General features: G+C 51.6%; 1 protein-coding gene across 1 annotated transcript; it reads right to left on the reverse strand.

Annotated features, from left to right (window-relative positions):
- Positions 1-3,184: 3,184 nt before the first annotated feature.
- On the reverse strand, positions 3,185-11,864 carry RPN1 (ribophorin I). Its single transcript, XM_050904502.1, has 10 exons — positions 11,640-11,864; positions 10,527-10,591; positions 8,652-8,958; positions 7,925-8,134; positions 6,739-6,931; positions 6,310-6,409; positions 5,903-6,041; positions 5,584-5,703; positions 4,853-5,098; positions 3,185-3,795 (listed from the first exon to the last, which is right to left on the reverse strand). The coding sequence occupies exons 1-10, from the start codon at positions 11,862-11,864 to the stop codon at positions 3,613-3,615; spliced, it is 1,788 nt and encodes a 595-aa protein (XP_050760459.1). The 3' UTR covers positions 3,185-3,612.
- Between the last annotated feature and the right edge of the window lie 1,245 nt (positions 11,865-13,109).

The raw sequence follows: 13,109 nt of genomic DNA on the forward strand, positions 1-13,109 counted from the left end.
TGGTGTTCAAGGAGATCCCAAAGCCAGCCAAAAATGGTACCAGCATGGCCAGCCCTGGCCAAGGACCTGCTGGACTGGCCCTGGTGGCAGAGGCCAGCATGGTGACACCGGCTGAAGGATGCAGCAGCTGCAGGAGCAAAGCAAGCCTAGCCTGAGCCACATGGAGGAGAGACTGAGCTCCTTGATGGCTCTGCTGATGGGGGCTCTTTCGGGCTGCCCTGCAGTAGCTCCTCCCTAGGAAGTCTGTCCTCAGCAGGCACCTGGGGACACACATCTGGCAAGGGGCTGCTTCTCTGCTTGTCACTGGGGTCTGAGCAGGGATATCATTTTGAAACCTCCTTGGATGCATTTACAGTTTGTAAAACCCAACCACAAGAGAGAGATTCTGAAGTCAGATCCCCTGGAGCCCTCAGAGCTGAGGGGGAAGACGGCAGGAGACAGACAGCTGACTACCTTTCTGGCCTAATGGCCCTCCTCATTTTTTTTTCCCCCCCACCCCATGGATTGGAGGCTGCTCTCTTTAAATTTGGCAGAGACAAACAGCTGCAGCCCTAATTGATCCATTTGCTGCTATCAGGTGTTGTTGCTCTGGCTTCTCCCAGCTCCTGCAGACCCTGAGCTCCTGGTAGGTGCTGTGGTTTTTCCTCCTCCTTTTCTAGTTTATTCTCAGGAGTAAATTTGCAGGAATCCAGAAATTGCTCTGGTTTCTAGGTCACTCTGCTGCTGTTTGTTGAAAGGGTTCCCTGATGTATGTGCTGCTGCGAGCTGTTGTCGCAGGCTTCAGATGCCCAGCTGCCCTTTTTGTGGGGCTCAGCAGGGAGGCTGCGTGCTTTGGGGTGTGGGGTGCCACCTCACTGTGGCTCTCCAACAGTTCTGGGGGTTGCTGGCACAGGGGAGCAGGTACAAAGGCTGGGGACCGCTCTGGGGGATGAAACTCACCCTGGGGAATGTCACAGCATGTGTGTCTCCATCCTATTTCATAACCCAATTGAAAAGCCTGTAGGAGCCAGATGCTGCCTCCCTGGGGGTCTCTTGCCGGCCCCAAGGACCCACACTAAGCCCCAGAGCGGGGACACCCTTGGGCCACTGACCCTGAATTGCCCTTTCCCTGCGCATGAGCTGGCCCTGAAGGAGCAGCGCTGCGGGCAGAATGGGCTCAGGGTGCATGGCGTGGGAGGCTGCGTCCACCTGGGGAGGGCAGCAGAAGGGAGCTGTGTGGAGAGGAGCAAAGCATCTCTTTGCAGCGGCTGTTTTATTCTCAGCCTCTGGAATTGGGGCAGCTTTCCTCGGGGACCGGAGCCCTTTTTTACTGGGGCTGCCTGCATTCATCCTGCCTATTTATAGCTGCTGTCTCTGCAGCCGTGGTTTCCATTAACAAGCAGGATCTGAAGCTGCCCAGCAGCCGTGAGGGCTGAGGTGCGTGCTAATCGAGCAGAGCCCCTTGGGATAGGGAGGGAAAGACACAGAGACTCACCATCAACCCTACAGGGCTCTGTAATGGGCACAAGCTCCACTGTACCCTCAGGGGTCTGGGCTGCCTGCAAAGCCAGGTAGAAGTGGGATGTGGGGAAGGAAGGCTGGCACCGCCTTTCCTCTGCCAGGGGGAATGGAGAGTTAACGGTGTGTCTGGGATCATCAGTTTGATCCCTCTTCTCCTCCCTGGACCTGCCTGCATTGCCCCTGGTGCAACAGGCAGCCCGTCTGGCTTTGGATACCCCGGTACCTCCCCGAGTACTGTGCGTGTGTTTTGGCCCAATGGGTTAATGATGATTTATTTGATTTTAGCTGTTGGTCATCCCCACCCTGGTCAGCCAGGACTTGCGGTTTCAGGGCTCCCAACAGCACCTGTGCAGGGAGCAGAGAGGCAAGGGATCTAGGCTTGCCCACCCAGCTGCAGGGTGAGGTTTGTGGGCATGGGAGGGAGCTGGCACCTGGAAGACAATGTGGTGGGCGCCTGGGCTCAGGCCTGCAGCCGAACACTCCTGACTAACAAACCCACTTTGGAAGCTGTGTGGCCTGGGGCAAAGGGCTTTCCTACCAACTGCGTCCTCTGTAAAAGAAGAAAAGCATCCCAGGAGAGGGCAAGGACAACTTTTATCCAAGACAAGAGGGGCTGGTAAGGGGCAGAGACAGTGTGTCTGTGAGAGACCTTGGCTACGCGGGTCCGGAACAGAGGGACAGGCAGTGCAGGTGGCCTGGCAAAGGGCTGGAAAGTGTCCAGCTGCTTGCGCACGTCCAGGCACAGGGCTTGCAGACAGCACCAGACCACGGGGGCTGTGATCGCCCCAAGCCTCACACGGTGCCAGTGCAGGTACTGTGGTGCACCTCCACTCCCCAGCACTTTTGGCACTAGCATCCTCGGGGGTGGCTCGGATCGCTCTGTGGTGTAGCCATGTTCTTGCCCAGTTTGTAAGCAGCCTCCAGCTCTTCTGCAGAGCGCACTTCCGCAGGTGGCTGTGGATGCCCAACAGAGAGGGCTACACACCACTTAACCACCCCTGCCCTGCAGAAACATCCACCCACAGGCAGCTGCCTCCACCTGCAGCTCAGGGCAGGGCATCAGCGCGAAAGAAGGCAAAGGGACACACAGCCCATTCTGCTCTTTTCTGGTTCTTTCTATATTAGGATCTCAAACCACTTTGGTAAATAATTAAGCTATGCGAGTGCAGTAGGGAAGACCTATATTGCTGTCCCTGCAGCCAGCTCTGGGGTGTGTAGCAGTGCAGTGAAGCAGAGAGGCACAGGAAAAAAAACTTTCTTATGAGACTGAAATTAGCAGGGAATTGCATGCACACCCCAGGGTATCCAGGTGTGAGCAAGAGCCTACTTGGGCAGCACAACGGATGCAGGGACTGTTGTCACATGCAGCAGGAAAGCATGTGGCACACAGTGAGAGGCTAGCAGGAGGTGTTATGTTGTGTGTGCTTTCTCCCCCAGGGGTGTAGGTGCACGCACATCCCGAGGGAACAAGGACTTGGCTTTCTCGCCTGCCTGGGTCAGGGCCTTGCAGGGTGGCAGAGCTCAGCCCTCAAGGCACACAGCTGACAGGAGGCAGGAGTGGACAGGACTGAACTCTGCTCCCCAGGGAGCTACACTGCCTGGCCGTGGGCAGGACAGGGCCACCCAGCCCCTCCGCACCAGCGCCTCTGCCTCCCCCCACCCTGGCACAACACATAAAGGCGAGGCAGTGGCAGTTTTATTTCAAAGTAGAACAAAGGTGTCTTTTTATTCTTTCTGGAGATGCGACATTCAGATTTGCCGTGAGTGTGTCTATGCTCAGACTGGCTGTTTGTGTGCGTTTAGTCAGGGCACATCTATACAGGGAAAACTGAAAGCGGGAGATTGTTTTATAACTTGGCTGAGTCTCACCTCTGGTAAAGAAACCCTGTTACCCAACCAAACAGCATGATGTCGTGGTCCCTTGCACAGCACATGTTGCTGAGCAGACAGGCTCTATAGAAATATCTAAAACCAAAATGTACTTTCAGACATTTCACATCAACTTTTCCCCTAATTTTGCCGGGAAGGAGTTTTGGCTCAAAGTGTATCCACTCCCAGGCTTCTCATCTCCCTTCATACCTCTCCCCTCCACGTGGTCACTAAACCAGAGAGTTACAGTGCGTCGAGGATGTTGTCAATTTTGGTGACCAGGTCCTGGCGCTTGTTGGAATGCATCTTCTCATTCTCGATGTACGTGTCCTTCTTCAGCTTGCCAGCTACCAGCCGCTCAGCCTCAACCGAGGACTTCAGAACGAGCTCCTTGACTTGGCCGTCGAGCTTCTGAATCTCGCTTACCTTATAGGGTGAGAAACAAAGGGAATATTAGAGGAGACAAAAAAACATCCCTACAGTGAAGATGGAATAGAAGAGATGGTAAAGCTGGAGCAAAAGATGAAGTCAGTGCTAAGTGGAAACGTCTCCAATCCCTGAATATTGGGAGCCATACCCCTGAGCCATCACCTCTCTCTGGCATCACATTATGAGGAATATCTCATGAATGGATAATTAAGCAGTGCAGATAAAGGGGCTCCGAGGACCCAGGAGCCATACTGGCAGGAGACAGGTGCAATGACTGTTAAAGAGTGTTTAATGACAGATTTTAAAGGCTTCAAGCTAAATCACAACTATGACAGCTGGAAGCTGTGTCCCTACAGTTAATGTTAATAGTGTGTGAGAAGCAGGTCTGCAATGACAGAGCTACTCTTTGAGCTAGTAACAGATTAAGCAAGGTGGCTGTTGGTTGAATGGACCTTAGAGACTAAAGTGTCCCTCACTGGGGGTTAAGTGGCTGTTCCAGGTAAGTGTTGAAATACAGTGGAGGAAGGAAAGGATAGTGGGTGTGTGCTCGCTGTGCCATGGCTTTCAACATGGTACAGCGAAATATCCCCTGAGGAGCATCATGTTACCAAAATTCTGTCAGCACCAAATTCACATGTGCAAGAAAATAAGATATGAAGGAGAAGATTTTGGTTTGGCTGGTGTCAGTAGTAAAGACAGAATTGATAACGTGTTGATAGTTTCCATTTTTGCCTAAGTGTCACGGCCATGAGCTCAATGAGAAGCATCAGGATTGTGTTACAAAAGCATTAATCTGTACTCATGCAGCTGGTTCAAGGGCTGTTTAAGAAACAGCACAAGCAGCTGTTTACAGCAGCACTTACAGGGCTGCATAACCAAGATTACTGCAAAAAGAACAAACTGATCTTCGCACCCCCTGGCACGGATCAAGCCATTTTCAGAGGAAAAAAAAATAGACAGGCTGCAGAAACTAAACCCCAAATTAAAACTCACCTAGAATACTTGATAGAGCCAAGAATAGGAGAGCTTAAAAAAATAAATTAGAATTTCTTACTTTATCACATAAGTCAGAGCCTTCTGTCTTCAGTTTAGACTGCAGAGAGGCTATTTCATTTGTCAGGGCCTTGTGCTCAGTCTCCAAAGACTTTTTGCCACTGTTCAGGGTGGAGATGTCCCGTGACTGCTTGTATTTATTCACTGCTTCATCAAAGTGACGGTACAGCCCCAGTCTCTTGTTCACGAGAGTAAGCACTTGCTCTGTGATGCAGGCAACCTTCATCCTAGCTTCAGCTGCTGGATCCTGCAAGAGGACAGAATGGAACATCAAAGCAGCCATATCTTTGATCTGCATCAAGCCATCCTTGCAATCTGCCACAGGACTGTTACAGAAACTGCTCCCTTTGCAATTAAGTCAACTGACAGTAATTAGGTGAATGGTACAAGTACTGACTAGGGCAAGCACCTTTCAGCACTCAGTCTAGCCCAACAAATAGCTTAACAACGAGTAAGTGAAAACATTGCAGAAGGAGAATTGCAGACATTCCTGCTTCTCAGGGGGGATTCCTTTTTATCCAGAAGGCAAAACTCTGGTTAGCCTTTAGCACATCAGTTCAAACCCTGCAGAAGTATCAACGCTCAGGTAGCATAAAAACAGGGCTCCATTTAAGCATCCAGTAAAATATCCGATTGGCAGAACATTCAGCGAGAATTCCTGATATGAAAAATCTCCAACCATCAGCTGAGTAAGCCACTAATGCTCCCACAGGGCTCTTCATCATACAGCACCTTAGTGATAGAGAAATCCAGCCTCACATAGATGATCACAGTGAAGAACAAGATGTAAAAGGCTCCAACCACCAACAGAGGCTCCTGCAGCATCAAGATTTTGTTGAAGGTGTAATGAACCTAGAAGAGAAGTTTTAAACACTGAGCAGTGACCCATGTTACTATAGGAGAGAACTCTTCTCCTCAGGCAGCAGCGGAACTGGCCATGCAGTCCAGCAAGTATTTATTTCTGGAACCCAATATAGGTGTTCTGACTGTGCTGCTGAATTCAGAGGAGGCACAACTGCTCAGGCAAACCACGCACAGAGGCCACACTCACCACGATGTCTTGGATGTGCTGCTCCACCAGGTTGCTCTTGTGTGCCACAATAACGGGACGTCCAAAAGTGTCCAGATATGTGTAGTGAAGCTCATCTGAAGCACGACTGATTTCATATGGGCTGTCCACGTGGATATTCCTGTGGATAAAACCAGACAGTCCCATATGACTCTACAGTGTTTGAGATGATGTAACCTAGGACTTGGCTGGCCAACCGTGGCCTCTAGCACAAGGCCAATTACGCAGTTCAAACAACACTCTAAAAGGAAGCAAAGCCGTGTTCCAAGGTCCCTCCACATGCACAGTCACGGTTTTGTTTCACTGTCCTCAGGCCATTAGAGTAGGCTGGAGAATTGTCACCAACACAGCATCATCTGCAGTAACAAGCCAGGAGTAATGACACTTACTTGGCACCTTCTGGCAGGATGATCTTGACAGTCAGAGAGTCCGTAACTTGCTCATCAAACACGTGGTCAACAAACCTCATTTTCAGGGCATACTGATCACCTAAGAGAGTGCAGACCAGAGGGTGGTTACAATTCCTCAAAGAACAAGGGGCAACCTTGAAGCTCAGCTACTAACAGAAGCAAGAGGAGAATTCGGATCGATACATTGTACAGCAGGGGGCACTAGCTCACTCTATATTTTAAACAGATGTCTACAAAAACCTGAAGGAAGCACAGAAAAGAAGGTGGATTTGCATATTCTAGAAATAATAGCTAGCAACTGTTGTTGCTAAGGTGCAGCGTACTGCAGCTTTGAACTCTTTACTGTACAGAAACCACCTTTAAACACAGAGGAGAAGGTTTCTTATTCCCTTCCCTTGTGCCACCCACCAAGATTGTAGAGGTATTCGTAGCTTGGCAGGTTATAGCCGATGATGTAATGGGTTTTCCATCCCCCAAAAAGTGGGAAGCGGGGACGGATCTCCATCTCCACGGAGTCATCCAGGACAAGGAGGTGGCTGGTGGAGATGTTTCCGATTTCATCTCTGTAATAGACGTCCTGAGCAGCAGCTGGGAGAATGGTCTGTATGGAGAGAAGCAACAGTCAGCGCATCGGCTAGGAGTTATTTCCAGTGAAACTGGCAAAACCAATAATGGCTGTTAAGCATCGAGAAACTGTGCTCCCATGTGAGAGACGACAAAATGGCCATTCAGTTGCACTGAGTGGTAAAATTGTGCTATTATAAGCAATCAGCCACAGAAGTGGCTGCCAGCACTAAAATCACTTGGCCTCTAAATGAATGTGCTTTCTCCAGCCCAGTTTCAAATATCCCAGACAGCAAGGCATCTCATCATGCCCACCAGGACAGCAATTCCCTGTTCACTCCAGCCTGCTGCCCTAGCTTACTGAGCTTGCTGGCTTTACGCTCAGCAAAATGAGATTTCTGTTTGGCTGCACCACCTTAGAGAATTACAACAATCAATCCTGGAGGCTTCAAGCAGCGAGAAATGTGTTTTCATCTGAACCAAAACCTAATACTTTTCACATCTGGCTAGCAGAGCCACAGCTTTAACTCTTGTTGAGTGCTTTGTGAGCAAGGAATGAATGAGTGAGTTTCCAATTAATACTGTTCAACATGATGAGGATATGACAGAGAAAGCAACTCTGAAAATAAGAGGGTGGGGACAGAATGAATGGCCCTTGCACAGTGGAAAACGGAAAGCAGAGCTGTCAGCACAGGGATTAAGGGTTTTAGAAGGTCCCTGAGACTGGAGGGGTGGGAGTGTGCAGAAACACTACATGCCCTGGTATATGCAGTTTGTTTGGCCAACAGATGCAATAAAGCATATAACCTCCTAATTCTACCTCCTAATTCTACCTCCAAAAGCTATTCCTATCTAGCATCAGCTTTCTCTGAAAATAGATCAGAGCTTTAATATTCCCTTATTACTTGGGTAAGGTTACAAAAAAAAAAAAAAAGGAAAAGGACAACTATATTTTTTTTTTTCTCTCTGGGGATATAAGAAAAGGGGAAGCTACAGTAAAAAAAAAAAATTGATTATGCAAAATGTCAACCTTAAAAGATTTGACAGAAGAGATCCCACTGTCTGGCTGTCTCTGGTAGTCGTATCTGGAGAAAGGCCCTTTCAGCACTGCTCCTGTGTGCTTTAAATCAACTGTCTCTTCAACCGCAATGTTCCCCCAGTGAGACACCTCGATGACTCGGGTCATACTGGTGATGGTCAGGAATGGACTGTTATTTTCATAGTGCACCTTCAGAGTGTCCTAACAAGGAAAAAAGATAAACTATTAGACCTGAAGTAAGGAGCAACATCCCCTCACAATTATCTGTCTCCATGTCCCTCAGAGAAAACTCCTTGACAGACTCTGCAGAGAGATGAAGCTGACTGCACGGGAAGGTTTGAGCCACCCCAGCCCAGTTCACATGGGGCACTGGGTACCTGGGGTGTACTCACAGGTCACACCCTGCACGTCTGGCTGAGTTATAACAGTAAGGGGGCTAGAGATGCGGTCTTCCCCATTGCAAATACACACCTGCCAGAACTACATAGAAACTGGCTTGGCTTGGTCTGTGGACACCAAGCAGCGGTCAGCAATCACGTCTGTACTAGGAGCATCTTGTTGGAGCACATATTCCTAGCCTGCATGCAGGCTAACTCAGGCTTGACCTGTGATTCTTACATGAAAGCCTCCGCTTCCCACTCTCCAGCGTCTGAAACACAGGTGCCATGTTTGCAGGATGCTCTCTGCAAAGCCACAACCTCTTTGCACAGACATTTACCTGGCTGTATGGAGGAATGTCCTTGAAGGGGCCATATTCAATCATGTCTTCAGTGCGCGAAGGGTTGCCCAGCTTGGTGTAACTCTCCACATTCCTAGAGGCCAGTTTGACCCGGGTCGTTTGGGTCTTGGTGAAGTATGGCGAGTAGAAATAGTGATTTCCTTCAAAGACCACAAACTGCTTCTCGCTCTGGGTGATGTGGGTGGGGTAGGGCTGCAGGACGTGCGTGAAAACCATTTCAACAGATACACGGACCTTGGCTCCTGGTGCCAAAGGAGATGGCAGCTTCACAGAGAAGAATTTTCCACTGGAAGGGAGAGAACAGGTAAGTCATGTGAGATCTCTCCTGAGAGCGCAATCAGATCCGAGCCCTGCAATATCCCCTGTGGATGGGAGCCCATATATCACATATATCATGTGTGATTGGGGCCAATATTTTATTTGCTCCTCCAAGGCATACAGATGTCTTGTCCCAGAGGGTGTGCTTACTCTGGACTGGGGAAGCAGGACAGGAGGCAGCACAGGGTGAACTGTGTCCACGCACAATTACAGTCTTTGCTTCACAAAGATACCTGGCTCCCATTTTGGAAGGGGAATGGTGACGCACTCCCCTCCCTAGTTCTGCATTTATAAAGCATGCTTCAGCAGGGCTTTTTCCATTCTTCTCCAGATGACAAGAATGATCTGAATCAGAGGAAGTATGTGCAAATGTCCAGAAGACAAACCACAAACATCTTTCTTAAGCACCTGTTCCCACAAAGTCTGTTCATTCTCAGCTTTTTGCCCACAGGATCTGAAATTAAGAAACGGCCAGAAAATGAGCACTGTTTTGGACTGAGGTTCTACAGAAAGGACTGAGATTTCATCAAACCTGTAAGGATGCACCAGATGGACTGAGGTGATGATAGAAGTGAATGGACTTCAAGTAATGCCTGGTGGCCCAAGACCAGGATCACGTGAGGCCTCCAGATATGTCAGAAACCACGGTCTCCCTTGGCAACTTAGCTCCACAGCTACTGTCCTCTTGAAACCCAGCAGCACCATGCTTCTGACCCACTTTACAAGCACCCTTTATTTCTCAGCTCTCATGGCTCAGAAATAACCCGCCTGCCCAGTCTTGCAGTGTATGCACAATATCCCAAGCTTGGCAGCGCAGAGCCTCATGCAAAAGACAGCATCCTCTCTCCCTGCAGCAGGCAACAGCCCATGCTGGGCCACAGTATCCAGCGCACTGTGGTACTCCCCACATCGCAGACTAAGAGTGGTGCTCTGGAGACAGAGTCAAAGAGCACTTAATCTCTCTGTAATCACCACTGCCAATCATTTGAGACCTCAAAAGGGAGCAATGGGTAAGAGCATGACCATAGCTATAATGCTTCTCTTACCTGATCCTTAATAAAGGAACAGAGCATTACTTAAGGCACTGAGTACAAGACACTAAGCACAGCTGAGCCTCCCTGAAGGCAGCTGAGTTGCATTTAAGAGAGAGAGTCTCTCCCTTATAGGGCTCTCCCCTCACTAGCAGCCATGGGTGGCTGTGAGAAGCAGGTATGTGCTGCTTGTGCTGGGCTCAGCGCAGAGCTCTAAAACCACATGTGCTATTTCCTAAGGAAAGAGCATCTGAGGGAGGGGAATGACTTCTACTGGGGCCTCTTGGGCTGCAGGAATTGGGTTTGGTTGCTTGTGTGAACTGCGCTCCCTGGCTCTCTAGCACCCCAGGATGCAGCCTGAGTACAGAGTGGATCTTTTCAGGAACAAAAGACTCTAGGATCTTGAGGTATGTGGGACTGGGGTAGTATTTCCGCTCCACTGTGAGGACGATGGTGGAACCCCCATGCACAATTCTAGGTACTGACCTAAGAGGGTGACACTCACCTTTTGCCCTTAACTTTAGTCTCTCTCACTTCCAAGGTGTTCTCCTCCTCTTCCTCACCCTTGACCTGTTCCAAAACAACAGACTGGTCAGTGTACTGCTGTTTAAAAGACTTAACATGCCCAGGGCAAACTCCATACAGTCCCTATCCACTTTTTAGGGGGATGCCACCCAGAAAGAACAAGCGGATAGATGACTACTTTATTAAAAAAAGAAAAAAGCCCTTTTATAATGTTTTTCATTAATACAAATTGCAGTGTGGTCAGTGTGCAAGAACAGATACTGGAGACTTCTGATAACTCTCTCAAGGTCACCTCAGCCTGGTTCCTGAGCCAGCACAGTCACTGTAACTTGTGCTAATAAGAGTCTCAGTCCACTGCTTTTGTGATTTCTCTTGTATGTTTTCTACAGCGGCTGGGGAGCGAACAGGTCACAGCAATCTGACTTGGCCAGCCAGCAAGCAAAGAGGAGATCAGTGCAAATATTTCTGGGATCAGAAGAACCCTCTTGCACATACATCCCGTGAGGTAAGAGGCTGGACCCCGTCCCCGGGCCTGCACTAGCTGGGGATGCAAGCACTGCTCCAGCCGAGGGGCTGCTCTCGTTACAGCAGCAACGACGTTAATTAGCACAACGACGTTAAACAGCAACGACGTTAATAGCAGCAACGACGTTAATTAGCAGCAGCTCTCTCGCCTCCCTCATCGCTTCCCAGAGCTTACCACCTCAGCCATTCACCCCCCTTTGTTCCGTATAACGACAGAAACCCTTAGCTTCATTGTTTATAAGGCAGGTGGAGGAGCAGCGCGGCCAGCGCCCGGCGGCACCCCACTCACCAGCCAGCGCTGGCTGGGCGCCGGGCGAGGAAGCCTCTCCCCGACCGCCACGCCGGCTGCCGGCGGAGCCCGTGTGGAGGCTAACGGGCGGCAGCGCCCGGGGCCGCGGTGCTGCGCCGGCGCGCCCGCAGGGCGGCGGGAGCCGGGAGCGCGACGCTATGCCTACGTGTCCTTGCGGGCGGCGGGGCCCGGGCAGCGCCCGAGGCCGTGCCGCCGCCCCCCCCCCCCCCCCGAGGAGCGGGGCGCCGTCCCCCGCTGCCGCTCGCCGCCCGCGCTCACCTGCACGCCCAGGTAGGCCAGGCGGGGCTCCAGGCCGGGCTCCAGCGCCAGCAGGAAGGCGGAGGCGGCTGTGCCGCCCGCCGCGTTGGCGAGGCTGAGCTCGGCCGAGACCTTGGCCAGATGGGTGCTGAGGTCCACGGAGCGCCGCGCCTCCTCCAGCAGCAGGTCGGCGGCGGCCCCGGCGGCCGCCAGGCAGAGGAGCAGGCGGCACAGCAGCCCCGCCATGGCCGACACACCGCACGGGGAGGGCACAAGATGGCGGCGCCCGCGCTGTATGGGGAGGGCACAAGATGGCGGCGCCCGTCGGGGGAGGAGGCTCACGATGGCGGCGCCCAGCGGCGCTTGAGGCCCCCCCTCCCCCCCCCGCGGGGTAGAGGCGGCCTCGCGAGTGCCTGAGGAGAAAAGCCGGGCTTGGAGGTGCGGCTGCGCTGGGGCGGGCCCCTCCAGTGCTCGGGGGCTGGCTCCGGCCTCCCGCAGCCCCGGGCGGCCGCCTCCCTTCCCCGGTGCTTTCCGGCGCCCAGGGCCGGGCGGCAAGCTCGGGAGCTCCCGCGGTGGGGCTGGGCCTGCGCCCCTGCTGAGCTCGTAGGCCTGGGCTAGGCCTCGGGGCCGCCCAAGCAGCGGAGGAGTGGCAGCCGCTCGCTCGGTCCTGCTGTGGAAAACCACCGCGGGGCCTGAAAAGGAGCAAAAAGCAATTATAACAAATAATCCGGGACGCTCAGAGCATCCACGTGCGTTTAAGTCTCCTCTCCAGGCACTGCACAAAGCAGCTCTGTTTTCTCCTCGTTTTTAGCAAAAGCCGGCTCTTGCCACGGCTCCGACAGCGGCGGCTTGGAGTGGCCAAAAGCGTAAAACGTGGTGGTAGCGCCCAGCGTGGGATGGCACCGGAGAAGGGCAGTCGGTGCAGGTGGCGCTGGAATTTAGCGCCGGGCGCTGCGCAGAGATGAGTTTGGCGCTTTTGATTACCCTGCTGAATTAGTGAGCCACAAATGGGGACAGTTTGTCTTGCTGGCCTGGCGCATGGATTGCTGTTGCTCTGAAAGGCGAGGTTTAACACAAGTAGATTTTAAGCTGAATCCAAATATTCTGTTAAAAAGCACTGATAATTGACAGCTGAACAATGCCAGAGTAGAAGTGCTGCAGGCAGCTGAGGCACAGTAACCAGCCCTGAACTAACTTAGGCAAAGAGAGCTGGAAAAAGGAAAATGTTAGTGGTTTTAACACATGACTGGGGAAGAGGTGATTGACACTTTATTCCCAAACATGTAAAGCAGATAAAAGCGAGGAACGGATGTTGTCTGCCATGATTGCCGGTGCAGGGCTTTTGCCTGTGAGCCCTGTGGGACAACAGACTTTTCATGTTTGCATAATGTGATCCAGGACTCGACCTTTCTTTAAGATCCTAATGTGAGTCATGGAGATAATTCTTTGAATTGGCCTGACATTGCCAAGTATTGGAAGGGGATTTCCTAA

Source organism: Gymnogyps californianus, chromosome 13 (assembly GCF_018139145.2).
Source record: "Gymnogyps californianus isolate 813 chromosome 13, ASM1813914v2, whole genome shotgun sequence".
Lineage (NCBI taxonomy): Eukaryota > Metazoa > Chordata > Aves > Accipitriformes > Cathartidae > Gymnogyps > Gymnogyps californianus.